At 44.6% G+C, this 12,933-nt stretch overlaps 1 protein-coding gene across 1 annotated transcript in view; it reads left to right on the top strand.

The window, feature by feature from the left end:
* Nucleotides 1-1,153: 1,153 nt before the first annotated feature.
* LOC124296781 (acetylcholinesterase-like) overlaps nucleotides 1,154-12,933 on the top strand; it is a 117,919-nt gene continuing 106,139 nt past the window's right edge. The window contains exon 1 of the mRNA XM_046747133.1: nucleotides 1,154-2,612. Within this exon, the coding sequence (XP_046603089.1) occupies nucleotides 1,487-2,612 (1,126 nt within the window). The 5' untranslated portion in view covers nucleotides 1,154-1,486. The remainder of the gene's footprint in view (nucleotides 2,613-12,933) is intronic.

Below are 12,933 nucleotides of genomic sequence, written 5' to 3' on the forward strand. Positions count from 1 at the left end.
GCAACTCACGAATTGGTGACCGAGCAATTGTCAGCGGAAATGGTTCGTTAAGTCTTAAACCGAGCGAGCTCGACAAGCGCGGTTCGCCATATCGCTCGATCGGACGATATGATTCTTCTTCAACAATTGGCCAGACTCAATTGTCGCCTCGGTTGACCGTACCTGGACGCCCGATTTTATTTTCGGCGTCTTCGTCTCAGGTCCGAGCGAGCTTTGCTTACTCTTGAAAATTAATCACCCTGCTACAGAAATTATTATGACAATGAAACCGAGGCAGAACAAACGGAAGGCAAAATGTTTTGAGCATTATTTGGCACAGAGACACCTCAAGGAGTCGGATTATATTCCCATCGTGTTTCGATTAGCTTCTATTGTTAGGTACATCATGGTTCATGTTCTCAGTCAGCCGACACACACACACACACGCACACACGCACACACACACACTCACACACTCACGCACTCACACACTCACACACAGATTAGCCAAGTCGCGAGGTGTTGTTGTTATTGTAGTTGGGCTCTCGGTACACGACGGAGCGAAACTAGTTCGATTCCAAACATCGAAGACATCGGTAGACGGGTGAAATCAGGCCGATAAGAGCGAGTAAAAATCGATCGCGTTCCTGTCAGCAATTCGGATAGTGACCGTTTCTTTGATCCGACGTGTCGACGGAAAGACAAGCCAAGCTACGCTCGGTCGGTAGACCCGTATTCGACTTATTGCTGGCAGGAAATGACGTCAAGTAATCGGGGACTGATAGTAGATGTCGTATTTCCGCCGAAGTTTCCGCTAAGTTACGAATTCACAGTCGACTGGATCACATTGTGCAGGTACGATATCTAACTTCCGTTTCGACGTTGTCTCGATCTGAACGTTATTGAGGAGATTCGTCGACGTACGGAGGGCACGGCATCGACTCGTGGCTTGTTTACTTGAATTAGTCGCCGTTCAACAACAAGTCGAATATTTGATTCTCCGTCGAGCCTCGGCCGGGTTTGATTCGTTGAGCGATATTATCCGTATACATATATATTATCTCAGACCTCGGCAAGTGCGCTAAGCTCGAGCGGGCAGAACTTTGCGAACTTGAAACGCGGAAGCTCGTTGCGGATAATCCCGTTGCACGTCAGTCGGACTTGGCTCGCCGCTCGGCTCTCGAACCGTCGTCGCGACGCCGAGTTGCTCGGTGGTTTTCCTGCTGCTCAGGGGGCGCCCGCGCCCTGCGCTCTCGACGAGGCTCCGTCATGCTCGGCAGTCAGTCGACCCCGTGCACCGCGGCACGCTGGCTGCCGGGAGGCTTTTCGCATCCGCGTGTCGAATACGGTAAACGAGCGTCGAACGGACGAGTGAAAACTAGCCGAGTGCCGATCGCATCACGTTCCGATTATTGGCCAGGAACCCGAGGCGATGGATTAGCCGATCCGAGCCTGCGACGAGCTTGAAAAACGTTCGAAACCGAAGCCAATCATCATCCGAGCGATCATGACGACCGCGTCGAGGGTGGCCCTCCTGTTGCGCCTCCTCCTCTACCTGGGGGGTGAACTCGGCGTGGCCGGGGGTTCGCGGGGGGTCCACGACGACCCCCTGGTGGTCGAGACGACGAGCGGTTTGGTGCGGGGCCTGTCGAGGTCGGTGCTGGGCCGAGAGGTCCACGTCTTCTACGGCATCCCGTTCGCCAAGCCGCCGGTGGGACCGCTGAGGTTCCGAAAGCCGCTGCCGATCGACCCTTGGCACGGTGTGCTGGAGGCGACGTCGCTGCCGAACAGCTGCTACCAGGAGCGGTACGAGTACTTCCCGGGCTTCGAAGGCGAGGAGATGTGGAACCCGAACACCAACATCTCGGAGGACTGCCTGTACCTCAACGTCTGGGTACCGCAGAAGCTCCGGCTGCGACACAAGGGCGCCGAGTCGCCCGGAAACGAGAGGGCCAAGGTGCCGATCCTCGTATGGATCTACGGAGGAGGTTACATGAGCGGCACGGCCACCCTCGACATCTACGACGCTGACATAATGGCCGCTACCAGCGACGTGATCGTCGCGTCGATGCAGTACAGGGTCGGGGCCTTCGGCTTTCTCTACCTCAACGACCACTTCACGAACAGCGAGGAGGCCCCGGGGAACATGGGACTGTGGGACCAGGCCCTGGCCATCCGTTGGATACGCGACAACGCCGCGGCCTTCGGCGGCGATCCCGACATGATAACGTTATTCGGAGAGTCCGCCGGCGGTGGGTCCGTGTCCTTGCACTTGATTTCGCCGGTGACGCGGGGACTCGTGAGGCGCGGTATCCTCCAGAGTGGGACCCTCAACGCTCCGTGGAGCTACATGACCGGCGAGAAGGCCCACGACGTCGCCCGCGTCCTCGTCGACGATTGCAACTGCAACTCGACCATGCTCGTGGACAATCCGTCACGCGTCATGGCCTGCATGCGGTCCGTAGACGCCAAGACCATATCCGTACAGCAGTGGAACACCTATTGGGGCATTCTTGGATTCCCATCCGCGCCCACCATCGACGGGAAATTCCTTCCCAAGCATCCGCTGGACTTGCTGAAGGAGGGAGACTTCGAGGACACCGAGATATTGATCGGCAACAACAAGAACGAAGGTCAGTTTTCATCTCGTAGCAATTTTTACATTATCTCTCGCGCATCTAGGTGAAAACACACCTGTCGCATGCTTCGCACGTATCAACGCTCCGTATAATACCGAATGCTCGGAGCTTTAACGCCGTTCCGTACACGCCGTTCGTTCTGCTGTACACGATAAATGTTATACGCTAAGTTTTACGACTACTTAAACAGCGGGCAGTGTGTAACGATGTCAACTTCGGTATCACGGATGGAAAAACCGCGGTCTTAATCATGCCTTCCAGGAACAAGATTTTAATCTCTCCCATCGAATCGACAAAAAAATAAAGAAACAACTCCGTCGTTAGAAAACATTTATTCAGATTTTCAGGTACAGAAACTCTTGCACGATGAAGAGTTGAAGTAGCGATGAGGTAACGATGTAAAAGGGATTGTTTATCTCGAGAAATATACTATTGCAAAGTTAATTTCAATTGAATTGAGAAAAGCTAAAGTTGTTTTTGTTTCTTTTTTCTTCTTCTTCATCGTTTCGAAAGAAGCTGCGAATAACGAGAGTGAATCTGAGTTTTCCCTTGCAAAGTAGAGGCCCGCGGAGATATTCGGATAGAATTATTTAACTTTGTCAGGGAAACGAATTTTATTTCCATTAATAATCAACCTCGTCGTTGGAGATTGCAAGCCGTGTTTTACGCCACGCGTTCAACACTCGCCCTTCCGGGGTAGGCCATTGTTTTTTCCTTCCTCCTTCCTTTTCTTTTTCTTCATTACAAACTAATTTTTTTTCTCCAACTCCTTCTCGTTTTTTCTCTTTAGTCCGGGCTTAATTTTCCCCTCCGAATGGTTATTTTTCACCGGGGGCTGAATTATAACGGGATTGTAAATTCCAGGCTGCTGCAGGCGCCGAGTCGAACGCCGGTTACTCTTCAACGTTATCGCACGTATATACCTGCGATATTAGTTTTCGCACGGGGATTCGAGTTTTAGCGAGGCGTAACTTTGAGGCGCGTTGGCCATGCGGGATTAGACAATAGTTATGCAAAGTTTCTCCACACCTCGACGGAGTTTCGCCGAGTCTGTCCGTGCGGGCTGATTCGGAACGTCACTCGTGCATTTCTCAGCCGCCGCTCCTCCCTGATACAACGGGATATTGTTAAGAGGGGGCGAAATTATTGCTAAATATATCCACGCTTTCGGTGAAAATTATAGCGAATGAATCGATACCAGGGGCGAAATTCACCCCCCCACCCGTAATTACACGGTGGACAAATGTTCGCCCGCATGCGACGACTACGAAAAGTTTCTTGTAATATTATACATCCAAGCTGATGTTACGTATGGTATATGGACAAAGGTGAGGGAGATTGCTGTTATATTAGGTATTATAGGTATTCGGCGGAGAATTATACCCCGGGTAGAAGAAGGAAAGCAAGGAAATAATTTGCAAGCTTTAGTTAAACGAGGTCGAATTTACAGAAATACGTCGCTGGAACTAAAACTTTTTATAATAATTGGATTGGAGAAAGTATTTATTATCTTATAATTGGCCTCGATTGAGTTTAATGTGTTCTCAAACATTGGTTCTGATGAAATTAAGGACAGATTCTTCACGGAACCATTTTTCCGATGTATCTCAAGCTTTGATCGGTCAAGCTTGAGATCCAAAACTCAAGTTTCTGCTCGTTTCAAGTTTTTATTTTATATTTAGCCTCGAAGTTCACTATTTTGTGCTCTTCGTCAGCTTGCCAAGTTTGATTTAACACTTCCAGAGCTTATTGTTAGAGTTTTTCGTCAAACTTAATCGATCGATATTTCGGGTATTCTCCTTGCCGCGTAGTTTGTGTTAAACATACTCGTATAAACTGCAGTCATTACAGTGTAAGAAGTAACGTAAGTTTTTAAACAAATTGTGACCCGATCATTATCACCGACATTGCAACACGTTATTTAAGCATGAATGTGATTCACGATTTTTATTAAAAAAGGAAAATAGTGCTGGCAATTGCATGGGAAATTAATCAATCAATTTACAGGTAATTGATCAGTTATCTGCTAGAAAAGAGCAGTTACTGATCTATTTGAGATTCTTGAAAAATTCTGGTCTCGATATTATTCATCGCCGGCCTGATATCTAAGAAAAAAATAAATCCGATCGATTCCAGCCACGTATTATTACTACTTGAATTCACCTCGAAGCATGTTTTATTTCATGTTTATTTTCGCGAACAAATCAGTGATGCGGTATTTCGGCTCGGCGAGTTCCATTCGAATCAGACCCAGGTCAGAAAAATTGGAACAACTACGCGTGCAGGGAGGCGCAATTGAATTCGCCACGTGTCCGAATCGCGCCCCCTTAACATCCTCACGGTATAAATTTGTTAAAGCCGAATCAATAATCAGTTTTGACGTTGAAAATGACAAGGCTGCCAATCCGATCGGATTCTGACGTCGAAAGTTTGTACATCAGATTATACACGAGCTGTGGCATATTTACTCGAGGAGTTCGTTGCGTCGGATCGCCATCATTTTTGTTTATCACACACACACACACACACATGCGCACACTGGTTTTGATCGCGAGTGACCGAATTCCTCGTCTAACGAGTCAGCTCGACCGGAAACGGAATGTAACGATAATTAACTTAATTAATTAACGTATCTTTCACGAAAGCCGCATTTAGCCAATTTTTCCTACGAAATCTACACACTTGGATGTCAAATCAGAGTCTTTCACTGATTGATTTTCAGCTTTATTGGAAAAGGTACCGAAACAATCAATATGAAATTCAAAAAAAGTATTCCTCAGTTTTCGAGTAAAAAAATTGAAAGTATTGTTTCATTCGTTTTATTTGGTTAGAAAAAAATCTTCCCTTTTCTGCTAACCAAATAAAATTAATTAAGCGATAGTTTGTAACTTTTTTTTACTAGACAAATGAGATAAAAAATGTCCAACTTTAAATTGATTTCGGCACCCTTTCTAATCAAGATAAAAATATGAAATAATTTAGAGACCGTTTTTTTTTGTCATTATCTATCGATTCCAGGCGCGATATATGTTCACATATTTTCACATGTACACCTTTCGCTTTGAAAGCCAAGAATTTCTTCAAAATCGAACGGTCGACAAAACGAACCTAACGTTAATTGTGATCACGGTAAAGCTGCGCCGAAACTTCGAGTTCGTTTGAAGTTGAAAATTGACGAAACGGAAGGAAAAAACGGTCAATCGAATCGCGACGGTTATACGAAGAGACGAGAAACCCTGATCTTGATCGGTCCGTCACACGAGCAGTGGATATGAGGTGATTTATAATAAAACCCCGAGTGTCCGGCACTTGAGGAAATACATTATACGTATAAGCTTGTGAATTATTGATGGAAGATCGGGTTTCGATTTCGAGCTGCTAGCTGAGCGTATTACGGAATAATATAACGCAGCTTTTAGAATATATGCGTATGTATGTATAGGTACAGTTTGTCCGCTAGATAGAAATTCGCTCGTCCTGGATGGATTCTTCTCCTCCCCGGTAAATAAAATAAGCGAAAAATGAAAGGCATCTCGTCTTACGTCTCTCTCATATCTCATCCTCGTTCTCCTCGTCGCGTGGTTACGCCTCTCGCGGAACGGCGTTTCGAAGACCCAGCGAATGTTGCTTCGTTTAATAATTCACCGCAAACTTCATCAGCGTGGACCTTATTGCTGCCGATGCGGTTTGCCTGCCCGAGTGTTTTCGCCGCATAAGCAGCCGGCTGCTGCAGCTGCATTAGCAACTTCGGTCGCAAGCGCAAGCTGGCTTGTCGGTCCTCGCGTTGCGTGGTAGATTGCAATTAAGATGAGCTTTTACGCCGGCCCATCTACGGCTCAAACTTAACCAGCTCCGCAACGCGGACGTTACGCTACGTCGGGTAATCGACGATTCATTCCCCTTGGCTTGCATTCGGTTCCGATCATTCGCCTACTTTGAATACCCCGCCGGCTAATCGGGGTCGAAATATTCATCGATGTGTTATACGTGAATAATCGATCGGGATTACAAAGGGGAGGAAAAAAGGGTAAATAACTATACGGATATCGGAGATTTTTCATAACCTCGGAGAATCGTGTAATATATGCACGGTCATTGAAGCATTGATGCATCCCATGAAAAATAAAATTTAACTTGATTCCCTCGAGTGGCTGATGACCCATTTTTTAATCGAGTTTCCAACGATGTTGAAATTCATTTTTCTCTGTACGGTATGCGAAGCGACGCGCAAACTTGGTTTGTCATCTGTCAAGAATATGTAAGACTGTCAATTTTCACGCAAAAGTTTTATTTTTGTCAGGAGACATTTTATTTTGATTTTGATTTTTCATCCCAATTATAAGTTAAAAAATAAAAAAATTTATCGTCCCTGATGGAATTATCTGAGAATTTTCATGCGCTGGATAAATCATTTTTCTTGGTACGCGAAAGCGTTTCGCTTCGTGGCTTTCCGACCGAACTCGACGCTGACGTATCGGCCAAATTTCATCCCTTGATATCGTCGTAGTTAGAAAAACGCTCAAGATTCTCCGGTCGGTAATAAATAAATTCTCTGTTACGGTGGAAATTGCATTTTTCCAATACAACGTAGAAAAATGTCGATTGCAGTGATGTTGCAAAAACAAAGAATTAAATAAAAAATAAGCGCGAGTAATCCGACAGAACATTGAACGGATCGAACGAATATCGATGAGAAAGAGGAATTCGCGATTTCTTTCAAGACAATAATTTCGCACCGTAAGCGGGACGATCGTCTTCGGTTAGTCTTTGAGGCGAAAAAAGAAGCTTCCACTCGAGTTAGCGGAGCAAAGTGTCCCTCTCGTTTGCAGCTACGGAAAGAAGGGTGATTTTTATCAGCCTTCGGTGAGAGGACTCGGCCTTAAGGTCCCCTACAGATTGACCAAAGCAGATCAGACTTGTTTGAAGAGAAAAAGAATCTTTCAGCCCTCTCGGAAAAAAAGTGTAGACTACGATTTCTATTACATCGACCCAAGGAGAAAGTTAACCGACCCGGATTCGAAAACGTCGGGTGATTTATATCGGCGCGACGGCTCGACTCGCTGCGTATATATGTATATACGTGTGGTAGAGAATTACTTGCCGACTCGTGCAAAATCGCGGTACTCGAACGAGGCGGAATTAAAGACTCGATTCGCGATCCGCCGATTCCTCAGTTTCGAAATGACGGGATTACGGATCGCTGCTGCGGTGCGCCTTGCGTCTAAGATTAGAGAGCTCGAGCGGTCCTTGAGAAATGGTAGCCTGGCAATCGGCTACAATTACCAACAAATGTGGGTTCTCAAAGATTAGAAAGAGCCCGATCAGCCCTCGAAAGGTTTTCATTCCGGGATTCCATTTTCATTTCACTCGCTGATCGTCGAGCGTGTCATTTTCATCCCGTACCTCCTACCTTCGCTCCATTCTTTCATTGCGTACCATTATTTTTCGACAAACTCCCCTCACCCCGGGGGCCTTTTAATCGAAATCCACCAGCACCTGCACCGGAAGCAATGAATCATTTATTCAGCAGAGCCTGGCCTTCAATTCCGGCCTTCGTGTACTAAATCGGCACGAAACGAGACTCGACTTTACAAACTAAATAAAACTCACCCACTATACAGACGCATCAATTTTCATCAGAATAAACGTCATCCGTCGTAAGTTGACGCCTAGTGTTTTGTCAAGTTTAGCAGTGACGCTTGTCTAACGTGATAATAAAAATCTAACGTCGAGTCTGTGACTAAACGGTGAAATATTACAGAAATTCTTTTCCCGCCTTCGAATAAACTCCGAGAAAGTATATCGTCTGTATTTTTTATTACGACGAAACGCTGCGTCCGAGAGTGTTCAATCTCGTTGGGACACCGGACTAGAGATAGCCTTTGACATCGACGTGACCTTGTAGCGCCTTATCCGTCGATTAGCGTATCTGTCTGCCCGGCTACAAACGTGAGATGCTGAAAGCGGCTGTAACCGAGAATCTGATATCCAGATTAGAGAAATAGTTGTGCTCCAATTTTTTTGCCGACAGAAAGTCGAAGCGTTACTTTTTGTCGAAACAAAAGTATCGTGTAAGAAACTGTTCTACTTTGAGAGAATTTTCTTCAAGCCTAGAACCAAAGTTTAACCTTAGACCTTGTTCTGATATAGTTCTGGTAAGAAATGAGTATTGCTCCGATTTAAAAAAGCCTCGAGTCGAATGCGCGTGGGGGATATGAGGGTGAAAATTTGATAAGACATGTAAAAGCGCCTTCGAATCTACCATCGACGATACGGTCTTTTGAATATATTACATCTTACACCTCGAGTCACTCTCTTCACTACTTTTATCTAGCTCCAGTGCAAAGAGGGAGAATTGAGACGTAAGCAACGCTTCGGTTTCTCCGAAATTTTCTAGATTCGTTGATACTTGTCAAAGGAACGCGTCCGCAGAGCGTTTCATCACTGGTTCAACGTTTTGTAAAGCCTGCGCGAGTTTTTCCGACGAACGTCTACGTAGCCTGAATTCCCTTTCAAATTCGATCCTTCGCGGATTCTGTAAAAAGGTAAAAAGGCCGATACTCGACTTTTCACCGTTCTCAATGAGGCGCCGGCCATTGCAGGACACTCTTTTCAAATTTCATCGAGTTTAAGCGGCTGCTCGACGAATCGTGATGCGAAAAAATGCGAAAACGATCACCGATTTCTATCCCGAATCGCTGTGCGAAAATAGTAAGACCGTCCAGTCAGCGCTTCGTGAAACATTTCGCGGCCGACGTTCCTCGCGAATATCTGCGATCGCGCTGTGTACGGAGTACACGAACAGAAGGAGCTTTCACGGTCTTTGTAAGAGACGACATTCATCCACCTTCGTATAATGAACGACGGTATTGTTCCGGGTATGAATTCCTGCACCCTGAGAGCTTTTGCTTGTGTAATTAATGGCTCGTTAATTGTGAGAATCTGTAGCGGAACGAAGGTGCCGGTGGAATATAAAATTTTCGCGAAAAATCCTACAGCCCCCGAGTTACGGGAAATAATAAATTTAAACGGTTGCCACACGCGCACAGTTGGATTATATTCTCGGCAGCGCGAGAGTATCGAGAATATATACGCATACACGTATATAGTTGAACAACGTTTAGGGAAGTAAATCATGGGAACACGGTGCACGTAGCATCTGGTTTGTGTAGCCGCGTTTGCTACCATTTAGCGCTGACCCAAAACGATTAATTCAAACCGTTTCACCGGCACAGTGGGAACCCGCTCACGTGTCCAGGATAGGTGCGACCGGCGATGCACGCTGCGCCTCTGACGTAAGATCCGATAGCTGCATTGTGTGTTCGAGCCCTGATAACACCTCGGGACCGAACAGCAGGCAGCGCGATTTACCATCAATCGTATCCACGTCGTTCATTCCAAGTCGCTTGGTACCACTTCGATCTCGATTCGTTAGATCGATCGTCATTCGCTGAAGTTAGTGACGTTGTTGTAACGGTTTACGTTTTGAAAAAATCGCTATTTCACGATTGCAGAAATTTACGAAATGCAATAAATCGTGGTAAGACGCAACGCGTTCGTACTTTCAAAACTTATAATTTTTCTCATATAAATTTCGTTGTGTTTGGGCAAAATGACGAGTTAGCCGATACTGGGTGTTTGAAAAAATTTGGTGATTTTGAAATGAGTTGTCAGCGAAACGAGGCTAAACGATGGGCCAAATTTCATTCGTTTTCGATTTATTGGTCGATAAAAAAATTCACATTTTTGTAAGTGACTCGCTGGAACGGTTTGAGCGATTTCGACAAGCATGTCTAAGCAGTTCCATAAAGTTGGAAATAACCACAGCGATAGAATCTGGAACGAAGGACATTCGTTCATTGATTCTCAAGATGTTCAAAAATTGATGTCACACTCTTGGACGTCGATCTAGAAATGGTCGAGATCTAGTGAAAACTCAAGTTATTATTTACGCGGTGAATAGGTAAAATAATCATTTTTCGTACATTATTTGTGCTTCCTAAAATTTTTCTGTACCTTTTATACACTTTTGTGCGGTGTCTGTGCGCGATTTGGTTTTGAATTTTTTACACGACTTCCGGTTATACAAAAAACTCGCCGTTGAGAAACATTTTCCTGTTCAAAAACTGCACGATACCTAATTTTGTCATACAATTTTCTTGCCGTTCCATATCCTTCCACATTCGTAATTCAGGACTCGAGGCTTTTTTGTGTTTTTGAAATCTTGTTGAAAAAATACACTCGTCTGCATATTATTACCTTTGGTTACTAGCAACCCAACCGGCCTCACAGCTAAACCACCTCGACACTTTACGATGGTCTCTAAATGATTCGCGTCCAAGGATCGTGTGGAATTTCAAATAGTTTTGAACTCGCAGCGAGCTTTTGCCAGCGGGAACGAAAAGCCACCTTATTCTTATCTTTCTTTCCACCTCGCGTCCTGTTTCCGGTTTTGCTACACCCTAGCTGACAATCTTCTGCACGTTCGTTCGAGGAGCACAGAGGTGTATTATTTTTCTTTCCAGTCGTAAAGGTGTCATGCCATTTCCAGAGAGAGAGGGAGGGAGAAGAACGTACCGATGTGTACACGCGTATGTTTGCGTCTACAACGTAAAAGGCTGCGGATCCTTTATCGGCGACAGTCGTGAGATGTTCAATACCCGGAAAATCGTAAAATGAAAAGGTTCCAGCAGCTCGTAATGCGCGTCAAGTCCGAGACTCGCCTTGGTGCTTTTCTGAAAAGCGCGAAAAGGGGGAAATTTCGCGGTTGTAATCTTTTAAAATTGTTTTCGCGTGCAGCGAGCTTCGTTAATCCCTGGTTATAATTTGACCTCAGGATTGCGGAAGTGCTTAGCAATCGTGTTCGTTACGTACGTATACATATAATGGCGAAATCGTTCGAGTCATAAGCCGCGTAGTTGAATATTCACGAGCTTTTAAATTATTCCATTTCCTTTTTCTCTTTCCTTTTATCCAACTTAGTTTTCCTTTTTTTTTCCATCATCTCCTTTTTCCTCGCCAAGCCCTGCATGGTTCCACCGCCTGTATATCTGTATATATATACACATGCATACATACACGTATTATGTACAGTATAAATCGTGACAATTGAAACTCCCTTTTCCGCCCGACATTTGACGAGCACCGTGCCCCTCGCACACTTTCAACCCTTCCCTCCTGTTAGTCGCGTTGTTAATTTTTTCGCCGCGCCATTTCAAAAAAATACCGACCCGCATAATTAACTCGCAAACTGATGCTCGGCCAAACGAGCTCTTAGGTACTTGAGGCTTTTGTGAAATGGAAATTTGTTACACGTCGTATATATGTATAGTGGTGTATAATGTATACCCAATGTCTATGCGGGACTTTGGGAAAAATGTATAGTATGCGCAACCTTACGTAGCCTATACAGTTAATTATTCCTATCGTACTCGGTAAAATTAAAAGTCGATTATAAAAGCTCGTTGCGAATAAAATTTCGATGAAAAATTCTCTCGGGCGATTCAACCGAGAGGGTTGTGCTTTAGAAAAACTATTTTTAAATGTACAAACAAGAACCGCCGACTTGTTTACATCAGTGTTGTTAATTATATAACGTATGCAGTACCTTCCAAACTTGGTCACGTTTTCTTTTACGAATATCGCCGTCGGACCTATTTAATGACATTTTGATTACCGTTATGCCGTCGTCGCCGCAAAACTTACCACCGAAATTGATGTCATTAGTTATAATTACAGACATTATACACCCTCGCATCTCCGTCTCTTTCTCTCTTTCTCTCTCTCCGTTTGCTTGTGCGTAAAACGTAACTAACTAATTGTCTCTGTTTACGTGTATACGCGGTCTACCAATTAATTATGGAACAATCGGAAGCTCGGGAAAACGGTAAAAAGTACTATGCGAAACGGTTACTATAGAAGTTAGTGTCGAAATTTTTCATCAACTTGGTATGTTGAGGGAAATAATTATGTAATGATGAAAATAACACGAATAAAATATTTCAAGGCTGAATGTCAGGTAAAATGAAATTCAAAACCATGTATATATATATATTACGCTGAGTTAGTTTCAAAACATGAATCCAGTCTTTGCATAGAGAAAAAAACTATTGCTTGAACGAAAAAAATATTATCCAGTTATGGAAGATTTTCCCGCTCGATGCGAAAAATACAAATAACTTACGAAAAGACGCGGCAGCAAGGTGATGAAAATTTTTCCGATATTACGTATGACACTTGAAGAATAACAAAATTGAAAAATATTCTGCCGGTGCTACGCTGGTTTATATACGGTACAATAAATATCATTAGTCTT

The sequence above is a fragment of the Neodiprion virginianus genome, chromosome 1 (assembly GCF_021901495.1).
Source record: "Neodiprion virginianus isolate iyNeoVirg1 chromosome 1, iyNeoVirg1.1, whole genome shotgun sequence".
Lineage (NCBI taxonomy): Eukaryota > Metazoa > Arthropoda > Insecta > Hymenoptera > Diprionidae > Neodiprion > Neodiprion virginianus.